The sequence below is a fragment of the Amia ocellicauda genome, chromosome 1, assembly GCF_036373705.1.
Source record: "Amia ocellicauda isolate fAmiCal2 chromosome 1, fAmiCal2.hap1, whole genome shotgun sequence".
NCBI classification, from domain to species: domain Eukaryota; kingdom Metazoa; phylum Chordata; class Actinopteri; order Amiiformes; family Amiidae; genus Amia; species Amia ocellicauda.
In genome coordinates, this window is record NC_089850.1 from 20,380,359 (window position 1) to 20,395,003 (window position 14,645).

Here is a 14,645-nt window from a genome sequence, read left to right on the forward strand (position 1 = left end):
GTCTTTTTACCATAGAAGGCTGTAGTCACACTGTATATCACAGTATAGTACAACAGTGAAGTTACATGGGACGGTACTAGGGATCTGAGTATCAATTACCTTATTGAACTGGTGTGTCTGTGCTTCGAATATATCTGTTTCTATGTCGTTATCCCTTTCTCTCTCTTTATGACTGTGTCTGTCTGGGATTGGGTGTATGTGAAAGAAAATCATTTTATTATCATGTTCCAATAGAATCTTGTTCTTGAAAGGAAAATCAGAGAATGCACCAAACAAATGTAGAATTGTATCATTTTAAGGATTACAAATTTAAAATATAACACGTGACAGAGGGATTGAGATCATTTAGCCAATGGTGGCCATCTAGCCTGTACTTGTAAAACAGCTGCTTCTACAATTAAATAAATGAACATGTTAAACAAGTATTAAACCATTACTAAATGTGATTAAGCAACATAATATAGTATAATATAGTACAGATAGAATGTTGATAAAATAATTTTGTGGAGAAACCAAATGGCTGAAAAGGAAGTAAAAGCCAGTTTAACCAAATTGTCAATTTTCTCCACCATAGCAAACATTCCTTCCCTTGTCAGGAATAAATAAAGACCTTTTCAGATGCAGTCTTTAAACTTGAATGTGCATATGTGCATTAATTTATTTGTATTGTTGTATTGTATTGAACAAAAGGCTTTGAGCATCTTCCTTTTAGCCTAACCTATGCACTGCATTGTGGGTTATTCCAAGAGGGTCACATATTATGCTAAACATATAGGCCTACTGATCAAGATACAGTTGTGGGAATCAAAAAGTAAAACATTGAAGATCAGTCCTGTTGGCTTCTAATTTTTTGCATTAGTTACTTCTCCTGAGCCTTCTTAGAGAAATTGGACTAATTAGCCCTCAGCATTAATGCAGGACAGCTAGCCAGAGGAGCAGGAGGGAGAGCAGGGTGGCTTGAGTCCACTTGGCCTTGCCATGAGTTGAAACCGTACTTCCTGCCTCACTGGAAGAAGCTTTGCAGCTCAGAGATGGGTTGGCCTTTATGTCACGGACAAACCCAGTTTGGGCAGCAAATCCATGCTAGAGAGAAGAGTAGAAGAACAAGATCACAAATGATCAGCTGGAAGGAGAATACACACAAATCTGAGTGACTTTTAATTTTCTGTGCAGATTGACACAGATGTATTTGTATATTTTGTTTATAGATATTCTAGCACCACTGACTTATTGTCATACTCAATTAATCTCAAAAACACCTTCAAACAGCTGAGATTTGCTAGGTCTGTCTATGATTCCATTTTTTATTTAAGACCAGAGACACCATCGTTTCTTGTGTCAAAAGAATCATTGTCTCCACTCACTGTTTTCATTGTAAAACAAAGACAATACCAAGAGTATAGATGTGATGCACAGAGCTGTAGGAGAGAGTCTGTTGAAGAGACTTGCTTACCACAGTAGATCCCACAAACACAACCTGGCTGACGTTATGCAGGAGGTTCTGATAGCTTTGGACTGAGGACTCATTCCATGTCATTGTCATCAGATTTGCACCTGCTGCCCTGAAAGAAGAAGATTGAATAAAGGAATAGGTCCCTGTATGGACTTAACGGTACATGAATTAACCACAGAACAGCAGAGCAGCATCAGCCTCTAGACTATAACAAGAAGCGATGTTGTGAAATATCATATCTTGTAAATATAAGATAGAAATTCTAAATTGATCACATACAGTGGCTCTCAAAAGTATTCACCCCCCTTGGACTTTTCCACATTTCATTGTGTTACAGCATGAAATCAGAATGGATTCAATCACAAGTTTTTGCCACTGACCAACACAGAAAATGTCCATAATGTCAAAGTGAATAACATAATCTGCAAATTGTTCTAAATGAATTACAAATACAAAACAGAAAATAATTGAATGCATAAGTAATCACCCCTTTGCTATGACACACCTGCTTGAGCTGTGTTGAAACCAATTGTCTTTAGAAGTCACGTAATTAGTTGAATGGAGTCCACCTCTGTGCAATTACAATTACGGTGTGTCACATGATTTCAGGTTAAATACACCTGTCTCTGGGACGTCCCACAGTTGGTTAGTACAATTCCTAACACAAACTACATCATAAACATGAAGGAACATTCAATGCAAATCCAGAATAAGTTTCTTCAAAAGCACCAATCAGGGGTAGGATTTAAGAACATTTCCAAGACATTGAATATCTCCCGGAGCACAGTAAATTCTATTATTGAGAAATGGAGAGAATATAGCACTGTGAATCTGCCTAGATCAGGCCATCCTCAAAAACCGAGTATCCGGGCAAGAATGGCACTAGTCAGGGAGGCCACCAAGAGGCCTATGGCAACTCTAAAAGGAGTTAGACTTCCTTGGCTGAGCTGGAAGACACTGTGCTTCACAAAAGTGGCCTTTATGGGAGAGAAAAAAAACTCACATCAAATCTTGGCTGGAGTTTGCCAGAAGGCATGTGGGAGACTCTGAGACCAAGTGGAGGAAGATTCTATGGTCTGATGAGTGATAAGTGCCACATTTTGCGCAAGCCTGACACTGCACATCATCCTGGGAACACCATCCCTACCATGAAGCATGGTGGTGGCAGCATCATGCTACTGGGATGCTTCTCTGCATCAGGGCCTGGAAACCTTGTAAAGATAGAGGGCAAAATGGATGCAGTAAAGTACAGAGAAATCCTGGAAGAAAACTTGCTGAAGTCTGCAAGAGACCTGGGACTTGGGAGAAGATTTATCTTCCAGCAGGACAATGACCCCAAATATACAGCCAAAGCCACACTGGAGTGGCTTAAAAACAAAAAGGTCAATGTCCTGGAGTGGCCCCAGTCAAAGTCCAGACCTCAGTCCAATTGAGAATATGTGGAAAGAGTTGAAAATTGCTGTTAACCAAAGGTCCCCATCCAACTTGATGGAGCTTCAGCAATTTTGCAAAGAATGAGTACAAATTGTTGTGTCCAGAATTGCAAAGCTGGTAGAGACTTATCCACTCATGGCTGTAATTGCTGCCAAAGTTGCCTCTAACAAATATTGACTGGGGTGATTACTTATGCATTCAATTATTAGGGGTCCAAGCCACGAAGTGACTGGACCACCTTTTGTAATTGTTCGTATTATTAGGCTTCCATGCATGAAGTACTGGAAGCCTATTGTTTAAGTAAGGATCTTGATTTTTATTTTTTTCCATCCGCCAAAATTTATAATGCCCCTTAAAGGCTCATGCATGCATGAAAATCCACGAAACTCACAAGTGTTGTCGAAACCACTTAAACCTGCAAATGCAGTGAAAACTACACATGCCAGTGACATGGTGCTACCGCCATATTGCATTTAGCATCGAAATTGTGAAATGTTACAAAAATCTTCTTCTCCAAAACCAGCTGACATATGCATATACCACTTCATACACATGCATACCTTATGCCCCAATATTACACCTGTTCATCAGAAGTTGCTTGGTCCCACATTTTGTCCGCCATGTTGCGTTCTCTGATTCAAACTATGATGCCTTCTACTCCAGACTACTAATACCCACTGTGCTACAAATTGGCATGCATGATACTAGTACAGAGTCCTATCCAAGGTTGTTAAAGGTGATTTGCCCCAGTGAAAAACATGGGTGCCATAGGCCAATGAGAATAAGCGTATGCGCCATGTCAGACACATTACACATTTCCTGCACACTGGAATACAGTACACACATGAAACATTTGGACATTTTCTGTGTTGATCAGTAGCAAAAACTCCTGGTTAAATCCATTCTGATTTCATGTAGTAACACAATGAAATGTGGAAAAGTCCAAGGGGGGGTGAATACTCTTGAAAGCCACAGTAAAATATGTATTAATCACATAAAACCAATATATGGATTACAGACTGAATTTGTGACATCCTCAAGGACCAAAGGAAAGGATCCAAGTGCAGGCTTAGATATGAAGCAGATAATCCGATAAAGGCAAAACGAGAGAGAGAGAGAGAGAGAGAGAGAGATAACAAGGACAATCCAAGGTCAATCAATCAGGCAAACAGGCTAGTAGGGAGATCCAAAAAGGGGTAAACGAGAGAGAGAGAGAGAGAGAGAGAGAGAGAGAGAGAGAGAGAGAGAGAGAGAGAGAGAGAGAGAGAGAGAGAGAGAGAGAGAGAGAGGCAAAAGGTCAAATACACGGTTAAGCAAACAAGAAACAAGGCTCGGAATTGATCCAAAAGAGAATGCAAGACTTCACGAAGAAGCTAGGAAACAGAGGGATTTAAATACTGTGAAGCAAATAGGGTTTGAACTAGGTAAATGAATGATTAACCAATGACAGGAGAAGAGGACAGAACAGGTGCACCTGGAAGGAAAGAATGTGGAAGAACTGGTTGAATTAGACAAAGGAAAGGAGAAGCACTAGAGTTAGTATTTGGGAGAGGGAGACCTCTGGTGGTGAACTAAGGTAGAAGCAGGGGAGACCATGACAGAATTATAATAGAAATACATGCCATATATTTTTAATATACTAAAATGGTCTAAAATATGTGTTTATTTCACCCAAGGTGACACTTATAATGCATATGGGTTGTTATCTGAAATCAAATTCAAGTAGGTACATATTTATTTATTCACTTATTTATATATTTCCCCTCAAAAGTACCATAAAAGCCCTGTATAACCAGAATAAATACATTAATAATAAATGGGATGGATATTTACACTTTGTTTGTAGCTTGCAGAGACGCCCCCACCTGGGTCATGTTTGGTACACTCCAGCAAAAACTGATATCTGTGGCAGGATAATACAGCAGGAAAGCATAACACATCTCCTCTGTGGTGGAAAGTCCAAGCTGCAGAGAAAGGGTGGGGGGGGGGTTCTATAAGCAAGCATCAGGTTAACACAACCAATTAACATAAAGAGAGCATGTTTCTTTAGACCAACAGAATCATGAAACACCCATGGTGACGTATAGTTTGAGGACCGCTAGATTAGAGTTTAGTGGGATTGAGTGCGTTGGAATTGAAACAGGTCCGTATCGGAATGAAAGATACATACGTTGGTAACTTTGCTGCGATTCTTCGTGTTGTATGTGCATTCCACCACCATTTCATCTCCCTAGACCAAAGAAAATAAGTCAGATCCCAAATCAGTGGGAGTCTTTTCTGAATCACCTTAATTGCTCACCATTGATGTCTATTTTTTTTACCTCTTTTATTATTGCAGTTTGCCCCAAGTATTTGAATTCTTGTAAATTAAAATCATAATTTTCGTTCACGCCCAAGAAACCAATTTGTTCTCCGTTCCTAGAAAATAAAAAAGAAAGAAAGAACCCCTGCTATAACTGTCAACCAAGTGGTCAATGTGCCTGGTGGGGGGTGGGGGTGTAGGGTTGGGGTTGGAGCGTGTATAAAAGCACATCGTTAAATCAAGCTTCCTGACAGCTGAAATAAACATTGAACTGTTGCTACCAATAACTGCTTGCAATTGTCATGAATGAGAGCACAACACAGTGACTACTTATCAGAAGAAGAAAGGTCTGAGAATGGAGTGTCCTGACCTAAACTGAGCCACCCTCATTTTGCGTCCTGCCAGATGTGTGTGCAGCAGAACTGCAAAGACATTCATATCAGGAAAAGAGCCAGGGAGCACCTGCAGACATGAGACACAAGACACGGACGGTACTGTGACAGGAGGAGACTGAGACTGTGACTGAGACTGTGCTGAAGCCCTGTAGAAATCAGCTCAAGATCCTTCTTTTTCATAACAATGTAAGAAAGTCAACAAACGGGATAAGCAGCAGTGAAAGGGGAAAGCTGCTGTGTGTAAGACGACAGTAATTCAACACTTTGATGTCCACTAGGCAGGTATACTAATGCACAGTCACCTTGGAGAAAATGGAAGTGTTGCACACAGCATAGCTCCTAAAGGACTGGGTGTCTGGGGGCAGCATGTACTCAGGGATGAGGTCAAGTCCAATGTGCAGGGTCCCCACATCGTGGTCAAAAAGCTCCGGAGTGTAATGGAAACGCAGCCCCGAGTTGTCCACTTGGCCTGATGGACAACACAAGCATTTAGAGTGCAGATATCTCAGAGAGTAGGTTCTCCAAGCTTAGTCCTGAGAGAGAGCCTGATCCAGTCACTTTTATATCTCACCCCTTCTTTCTCAGTTTTCAAAAGACAGGGACACGCATGATTGTTATTGAGTAACGAAGCAAAGTGCTGTACAGTCCAGACACTTCTCCAGTTCAGGGCAATCTGGTCTCCACAGCTTAAAGGAGATCAGGTGTGAGTTCCAAATGATCTTGAAATTATTGAAATGACCAAAACATGCATGCCTGATAAGAAATACCTGGAAATGTTTATTGCTAATGATTCACTTTAGGGTGATCCTTAACAGCTGGTGGACTGGAAGATATACAGGACCAGGTTTAGAAACCCTCTAACATAAAGTATTATGCAACAGAACTAATGAACTTAAATTCAAGAAATTCAAGAAGTCTTGAACCAGGCTTTGCACTCTTTTTCTCCAGCATGGAGAGACACTGTACAGTTGACCATTACTACCCACTGTTCTACAGAGAAGCCACTCACTAGCTTGAGACTGCGCTGTTTCAACTTTTTACTCAATAAGGATGACATTAATGAGAACTTTTACACAGTGACAAAGAAACTTTACATGTTACCTCAAAAAAACACACATATTTGGGGAGCTGGGGTATTTTTCATGTCAGAACACAAGATCAAGTCTTTACATGAGATCAGAGTGTCATTATGGTAACAACTGCAATGATGACATTCTCATCCCCCCATTAAGCTTTTACCTTGCGCTTGAGAGGGGTTGTTATAATGCATTTCCAATCTGTAGTAAGCTGGGTCATTAGTCCCACCAATGGAAATACCAGTGTTGGGTGGAAGATAGAATGACTAAAAAGGAAGAAAAAGAGGAGGAGGAGGTGAGAGCCAGGGCAGGGCTGTCTTGCCCAGTTCCTGAAGGGGATGCATTGCCTGCTGGTTTCTGTTCCAGCTGGTACTCCTCTCTCAATTACTTAACGAACCTAGATATTCGATCAATGGGAAATTTGCGACTTGATCTAAATGATCGTGTGCAGTTTGTGACCTAACTGTAACTCGTTACTGTAAATGTACAACCCCAATTCTGAAAAAGTTGGGACAGTATGGAAAATGCAAACAAACAAACAAAAAGCCATGCCATGGGCACTGACACACCCCCATACCATGACAGACACTGGCATTTGGACCTGACACAGATAACAGCTTGGATGGTCTTTTTCCTCTTTGGCCCGGAGAACACGACGGCTCTTTTGTCCAAAAACTGAAATGTTGACTCGTTGGACCACAAAACACGATTCCACTGTACTACTGTTCATCTCAGATGAGACCGAGTCCAGAGAAGTCGGCGGCGCTTCTGGACAGTGTTGATGTATGGCTTCTGCTTTGAATAGTAAAACCTTAACTTGCATCTGTGGATGCAGCGGCGAATGGTGTTTACTGACAAAGGTTTACCAAAGTATTCCTGAGCCCATGTCAGGATATCCATTACAGACTCATGCTGGTTTTTAGGACAGTGACGTCTGAGGGATCGGAGATCACACGCATTCAGTGGTTTTCGGCATTGCCCTTTACACACTGAGATTTGACCGGATTCCTTGAATCTTTTAGTTATATTGTGCACTGCAGAAGGTGAAATGCCCAAAATCCTACCGATTTGTCTTTGGGGAATGTTGTTCTCAAAGTTTTGGATTATTCGCTGACGCATCTGTTGGCAGATTGGCGAGCCTCGACCCATCCTTGCTCTTGAAGGACTAGACCTTTTTTGGAGGCTCCTTATATACTATGATTACACAATTGCCTCACCTGTTTCACATCACCTTCTTATTTCAACTTGTCACATCACTATTAGTCTTAAATTGCCCCTGTCCCAGCGTTTTTGGAACATGTTGCATGCGTTAATTTCAAAATAAATGTTTACCTTCAAAAAACTATGCAGTTGATTAGGTAAAACATCAAATACCTTGTCTTTAAACGTTTTTTGTTTAAATACAAGTCAAAGTACATTTACGAATCACTCCTCTTTGTTTTTATTAGCATTTTCCATACTGTCCCAACTTTTTCTGAATTGTGGTTGTAACATAACTGTAACATAGTGCACCACAGTAATCGGGCTGTATCCGGCAGATGTGACTGTATAATCATTGGGGTCCTATCTTACTCTACAACACTGAAACATTATATAAAGAAAGTTCTATAGTGGTTTCCAGTGTTCATGTTTACAATTAATCTTTTTATTTATTTAGTTTACTTTCTGTCAGTTTATGAATTTGTGTAGGCAGCCCTGAGGGTTGGTGTATAGCCATGCCTGTGTATACCTGTTTATATACTCTGTATTTGTAGCTTTTTATTCTGACCTCTACTTACCCCTCCTCCTATGCCCCAGGCTGCTATGACCTTAAAACAGAAGTTAAATGGAGACATGTTGTTTGAATAGCACATCCCCTCCAGAGTTTGATTGACTGAGGCAGAGCACCCGTACAGCAGCATGTGATGGGTCAGGTCCACGTGGTCAACAATGGGCTCAATCTAAAACATCACAACAGAGACAAGTGTGTAGAATCGCAGTCAAGGAATCATGCCTGGTGTCTTTGCGCTAGGCTGTGGTCATCGTGGGGCCCCACTGAAATGTATTCACCCACTGAGGCACAGAGGATTGTGTGGGAGGCCCCTCACCCTAAGACATAATTAATCACCATCTTCATCTTGACAGAAATTGAGAATATAGAATGTTTGTATATACTGGTATTAAAAAGATACAACTCGATAATAAGATATCCTTAAAAATACAGTATTGCATTCAGTTTTGGCCACCACACTACAAAAGGATAACATTGTTGCCATGGAAAGATATCCAAAAGAAGAGTGACTTGAGTAGGAATGTCCCAGGCAGAAGGGACTGAATCTCTTCACAGATCATGGACAGTAAATTGTCTGAATCCTTTAAAGGTCCTCTAAGTAAAACCAGACCAATTAAACTCCATAAGGAAGCAGTGTTGCAAAATGGAAATAAGGTGGGGGTCTGGGACAAGATACTGAGCCTCTACAGCCATAACAAGCAAGATGGCCATTCTGGTTTGACCATTTCTGAGGTTCTTGTGAAGATTTGTGAGATGTAGAAATTATTGGATATTGCAGGGGGGTCGGGTGTTGAGAAATTGCAATTCAAGGACACTGAAACCTCGCATTCACTGGAGGGAAACCAGACACTAGATGCACATACACGTTCAAGTGTACAGTGTATCAGGAGTCAACCAGGGTGGTCTGAGTGTGAATACCTGATAGATGTGGTTCTTTCTTCCCAGATTAGGGGCTTTGATAATCCGGCAGTAGTAGTAGGTGTGTACTGGTGGGACAGTGAACTGAAATTACAGAAGACATCAGTTTGTCAGGAAACATTGGGAGTCAGTTCTTTTCTTATTCTTTACAGTGCTGAGCAATGGAATGTTCTTGGATATGGAGCTACAATCAAACCCGTATATAGCCCTTCAGTTTAGATTAAATTGCCACAACCTGACAGTGAAAAGAGAGGAATGTGGGCTAACTTTCGGACACAGAGCCAAAGCTCCTTGTTTCCAAACCATTGTAGCTCAAGGGAAACTCAGACAGTGAAGAAGGAAACAGCAGCTGAAATCACCGTTCAGTCCATCTATGCTACAATGTGATGTAAACCAATACTTTAAATTGCTCATTGGGAGGGCTATGTTTAAAAGCTAACTATGCATCCTCTGTGTCAGTTACGTAAACCAAATGTTTTACCATTTGAGTTACTCACAGCTCTGGTCCCTTTAGTTACATTTGTCTAGCAAGGGAATACAAAAATATGAGGACCAGGTACCATGCTGCTCAGTAAAAGTCATGGGTTTACTACCTGTTTACATCAGAGAACTCTATGATGTCACTTTAAGTCTCAATGCACACGGCGCTGTTTGCTGCACTGTTAAGGTGGCACAGATGCTCACATTGTTGGCTGTGATGTCAAAATGATTGGTAGTTGTGGGAGTGGACCTCGGTACGTAGCCCAGTAGGCTGATTTCCTTCGTTCCTCTCCGGCCGGAATGGTGTGTGATTTCATCATTCAGCCCATAAGCGTAGATCAGTTTTATTGGCAAAGTCTGCAGGTGAAGAAACAATAATAATTTATGAAAGTATATATCATGTTCGAATGAAACTTGGCTTAGGCATGCTTATTGTCTCTCAACCCAAAGAACAGAGTTCCCATTCAAGCCATAAACAATTACCCATGATCAAATGTACCACCGTAGTGAAAGCAGTGCCCGCCCTGGTAGGCGGAACACCCACATACCCTTAATGTATTCCTGGGTGGAAGGCACTGTGAGCTGTATAACCATGTGGTCCAGAGTCCAGTATGTGTCCCTGCTATCCCAAGGCACAGTCAGGTTTGCAGGGTGAGTTGTGCAGTTGTTATAAAGGTGTTAAAAGGTTACTGTAGCGCAACATGGTAAAACCGCAGTTCCATGAGTAAACCATGGTGTGCTGAAATAGTCATTCTCATGGAGTATCATGGCATTCCCAAGGCCCAGTGTAGTAAAGCTCTGTGAAAATAACTCACTGTGATGGGGAAGTCCCTGCTGTCACAGGCCCCAATGGACCTGTTAAATGCCATGACTGTCTTCCCATCCCTCTCACTCAGAGACAGCAGGGTATAGTCCTGCTGAGGGTCCACCAAGGGTAGAGTGTTGCCGGTTGCATAGCGGTCCTGAGCAAAGACAAAACCACCAAAAAACAAACCACCACCACAACAACAGATGTGTTAAAAATAACACTGTTCAACCATTGCTGGGGAGGCAGTGAACAGTGCTTTGCTAGTGGCCCCCCAGGACTGGAGTTCTGTTCCACTGTGCAGCCCAGTCGAGTCCGTGAGGAGTTCAAGTTCAGCTAACTCCCTGTGCTCCGAATCCCTGTGCAGATCCTTCAGAGGCTCAGCAACACGGCCCTGCAATCAGCACCCTTTGAACCTGCTCACCCATGACCACGGCCCCGGCCCCGGGTTTTCATCCCCCTCTCTGCGCGCTTAATTAGTCAGTTGGTTAATTGCACTGATTATTCACTCAACCAGTTGGACTCCTCTCCTTAGGCCTAAAGAAGGGGCTGACTTACAGAGGTCTATTTATAAAAGCTGCAGGATTGTGGCTCCTGGGGGCCGTCTTTGAACAGCGCTGCTGGTTGAGTGTGGGCCTGGTGATTTAGTTGCAGTGTAGGGAGATCAGAACAAAGGGTAATGGAATCCAGACTCAAGTCATTTTATAATCCCTTCTTCAACAGAGTTGAAGGAGAACACAATATATGCTCGGCACTAAACACCATAACTACTGACACCAAACTATTCCTTTCCTGTATTTGCTAGGTTACAATGGGCAGAACCTTTGTTTTACTTTGACATGCGATGCCAGGGTCTGATTACCAACTATTAAACCCACCCCAGACACCCTGACAACCAGCAAAACTGAACACAGACCAGAACTGTCCCAATACCTGCTGTTGATTTGAGTGTCTGAGATATTTCACCTTTTTGTACAATTACAAAGCCCTATTTTTTTTTAACAGAGCACTGGAACAAGCAGGAAACTGCACTGAATGAAAATGAACTTTTTTCCTTGTTATACTTAACAACTACAGGAAACACTGAGGGCTTGACAATCATTGACCATTGTGAAACCTTCCCCTTGCATTTCACACCTGTCACTGGCTTTCACAACGGTCCTGTAACATGTAAATTGAGTCCTGAAATTAAACTGAAGTTCACAATGTGGAGATAATAATCCAAATCAGACTACTTTTTGGTTTGTTTTATACATATTTTGTGAAGCATATTTTCTGTATTTAAGCAGACAGAAAAGCCAGGTTCTCTATTGTAGCAGGACGCCACTATTAATTTCCACTGCGGCTCCCTGGCCCTTTCCCAGAAGCCTGAAATTTTAATTGTCTGTGTGAACAGACGCCCAGTGTCCGCCTCAGGCACTGTCTTTTCCATCAGCTGTGAACTGTCAGCACTGCAACTTGTTAACATCCTCTAACATCCTCTAACATCCTGATTTTACAGTGCATGGTCTACCTGTTCTGTTCTGTTGTATAAATTAGTGGTTCTCAATCCTGGTCCTGGCGACACCCTGCCCTGCGTTTTCTGGTTTTTACTTCAATTACTTCATTACTAGTAGGATACTTAATTGAACACTTAATTAACTAATAATTTGCCTAATCTGAGATCTTACATTATTTTAAACAGTTGTAGATGTAATTTTAAAGATAAAACTGTAGATGGAACTTGAAATCTCCAACGTGCAAGTCAGTATTGGGAACCAAGATCTCAGTATTGGTTCCATATGGTCCCAAGCCCTTCAAGCTCAAGTACACAACAATAAAGCTTGTCACTTTGTCCATCAGTTTGCCCTGCCATACACTGCTCTCTCCTCACTCCCATTTCTTCATTCAGATATGTGCAGCAGGGCTGGGCAGCTCGAGGGCTTGAGCACCGAAGGGATTTTAGGGTTTCCTTCCACCTCCGGGTCTTTCCCACTCAACTAAAGTCATTATCAAAATCATAAGTCAGTTCATCTGTCTATTCCAGGTCTCATTCATTTACTTGGCCCACCGCTGATACACAGAGTGTTCAATATACAGGAAAGTGTAAGGTGTTACCTTAAAGTATTGGCTGCCATTGGGGAAGACTCCTCCGATCACTATATCTGACCCCGCCATGCCTCCATTGTCACTGAAGCCAAGGCCCACCCACCCCATGGTCCCGATGCTCAGCTCGAAGGTGATGAGGTCCTGTTGAACATCGAAACCCCAGCTGAGAGAGACTAGTTGGCCTGGGTCCAGATACTCCCTGAAGGGCAGCGCTGGGTTGATCTGTGCCTCCACCTGTCCGCAGCAGAGAAGGGATAGGAGCGAGAGCAGCAGGAGAAGAGTCATGACTGCACTCTGCAGGCTGGCCGTGGTCTCTTGAGATGTGTGGCTGCTGCCAACCTTAAATATGAGCTCCTACCCCACCAGATCACTCCCCCTTGAAACCTGCTTTACTTGTTTCCCCTGACATATGAGTTTTGGGTGACAAAAAGGAACAATACCACAAGTAATGTGCACTGTTCTTGGACACTTGAGAGGGGAACATTTTAGGGACCATTGTACAATGAGCATTGAACATCAGTGTTGTACACCTTCCAGGCAGAATTTAAAAGGCATAACATAAAACACACAAACAGCAGTAGTTGGAGAGCGAGATGAGTGCAAAAATAACCAGTAATCAGAACTGAAGTACAAGATGCAAAGGGATTTATTTAAAAGAGGAGGATTATATACAACTATATACAACCGTAAAGGCCAGACGTTAGACAAAACAATACATATAGGGAAAAATTATGACTTGGGCAGTGTCGGCTAACCACTACAACAAAACAAATCCTTATCTAAGCTAGTCTGGAAAGGGGATCCACTTACCTATCTCGTATTACTTGGCGGACCCTAACTAACTACACTAACTAAACTGTCTAATCCTCACAACTAATACAGAAGGGAGACAACCGCCCTTACTTAAATGCCTAGTGTGCTATACAAAGAATTCACCTTCCTGTTTTCCACTGAACTAAGTCACTAACAATTGCACAATTAACAAAGTGATGAAACTAAACGACAGGAGAACAGTAGGCGATCACACAGGAAAATACTAACAACAAAGGTAGGCTACAACTAACAGGGTATAGTGACACAAATCACATTCTGTCTGTCCGCTGACGGAAAAGAGAAATGACAGCTCTTATACATGGGAGACGGACACATCTGATTGTACCGGAACACACAGGAACAGCAGAGTATGAATGAGATGGGATATGAACCAATCACAGCCCGACACCTTCGTAAAAGAGGGATTGGGAGAACACAGAGCACAGAACACAACAGCAAGAACAAGTACACACACAAGAGTACATAACAGTCTCTTTTAACAATGCAGAGACTGAATGACAAAAAATACTGACAGATAAACATGTACATGTGAATAAACATAATTCATTCACACACATTGGTGGGAATCACCCTTATCCTTGTTTTCCCTACATGACAATTTGAATAAAAATGCAAAGTCATCTATCAAGATTTGTTATTTTTGCTTGTTGTTATCACAGAAATGTTATTGTTGTGTTCATTTATGGTGCGCAGCAAGCACAGCCACTGTATGTCTTGGGGTATGCAGGTGGAATACGATGAGGTCTTTCTGTTTGACACTGTAATATAGTTTCACAGTTCAGGATGAAGGTTCTGAACATTGTTTTGAAGTTTAGCTGTTTGGTCTTTCCTGTAGCGATGTATGGATGTGAAAGTTGGACAATCAAGAAAAATGATGATTGTAAAATGGACTCCTTTGAACTCTGGTGTTGGCAACGGCTTTTGCGCATTCTCTGGATTGCCAGAAGAACAAATCAATCAATTCTAGACCAAATCAAGCCAGAACGATCACTGGAATCATTTGTGATCAAATTGAAGCTGGCATAGAGGACTCCCTGGAACAAACCATAATGTCTGGAATGATGGAAGGAAAACAAAAAAGAGGAAAAC

General features: G+C 41.9%; 1 protein-coding gene across 1 annotated transcript; it reads right to left on the minus strand.

Moving 5' to 3' along the window:
- Positions 1-73: 73 nt before the first annotated feature.
- moxd1l (monooxygenase, DBH-like 1, like) lies at positions 74-13,024 on the minus strand. Its single transcript, XM_066698050.1, has 13 exons — positions 12,732-13,024; positions 10,645-10,791; positions 10,034-10,186; positions 9,350-9,433; positions 8,439-8,600; positions 6,824-6,926; positions 5,887-6,053; positions 5,560-5,651; positions 5,209-5,305; positions 5,058-5,117; positions 4,721-4,851; positions 1,454-1,562; positions 74-1,083 (listed from the first exon to the last, which is right to left on the minus strand). Exons 1-13 carry the CDS (start codon positions 13,005-13,007, stop codon positions 910-912), a joined length of 1,755 nt encoding a protein of 584 aa, XP_066554147.1. The 5' UTR covers positions 13,008-13,024; the 3' UTR covers positions 74-909.
- Positions 13,025-14,645: the final 1,621 nt, after the last annotated feature.

Excerpts from the sequence above, each read along its gene's own strand:
- moxd1l (XM_066698050.1), bottom strand. The coding sequence starts at position 13,007 with ATGACTCTTCTCCTGCTGCTCTCGCTCCTATCCCTTCTCTGCTGCGGA. Across the intron at positions 5,118-5,208 it reads AAACTGCAATAATAAAAGAG|GGAGATGAAATGGTGGTGGA; the intron begins GTAAAAAAAATA and ends TCTTTGGTCTAG. Across the intron at positions 1,563-4,720 it reads CTGCAAGCTACAAACAAAGT|GGCAGCAGGTGCAAATCTGA; the intron begins GTAAATATCCAT and ends TTCTTCTTTCAG.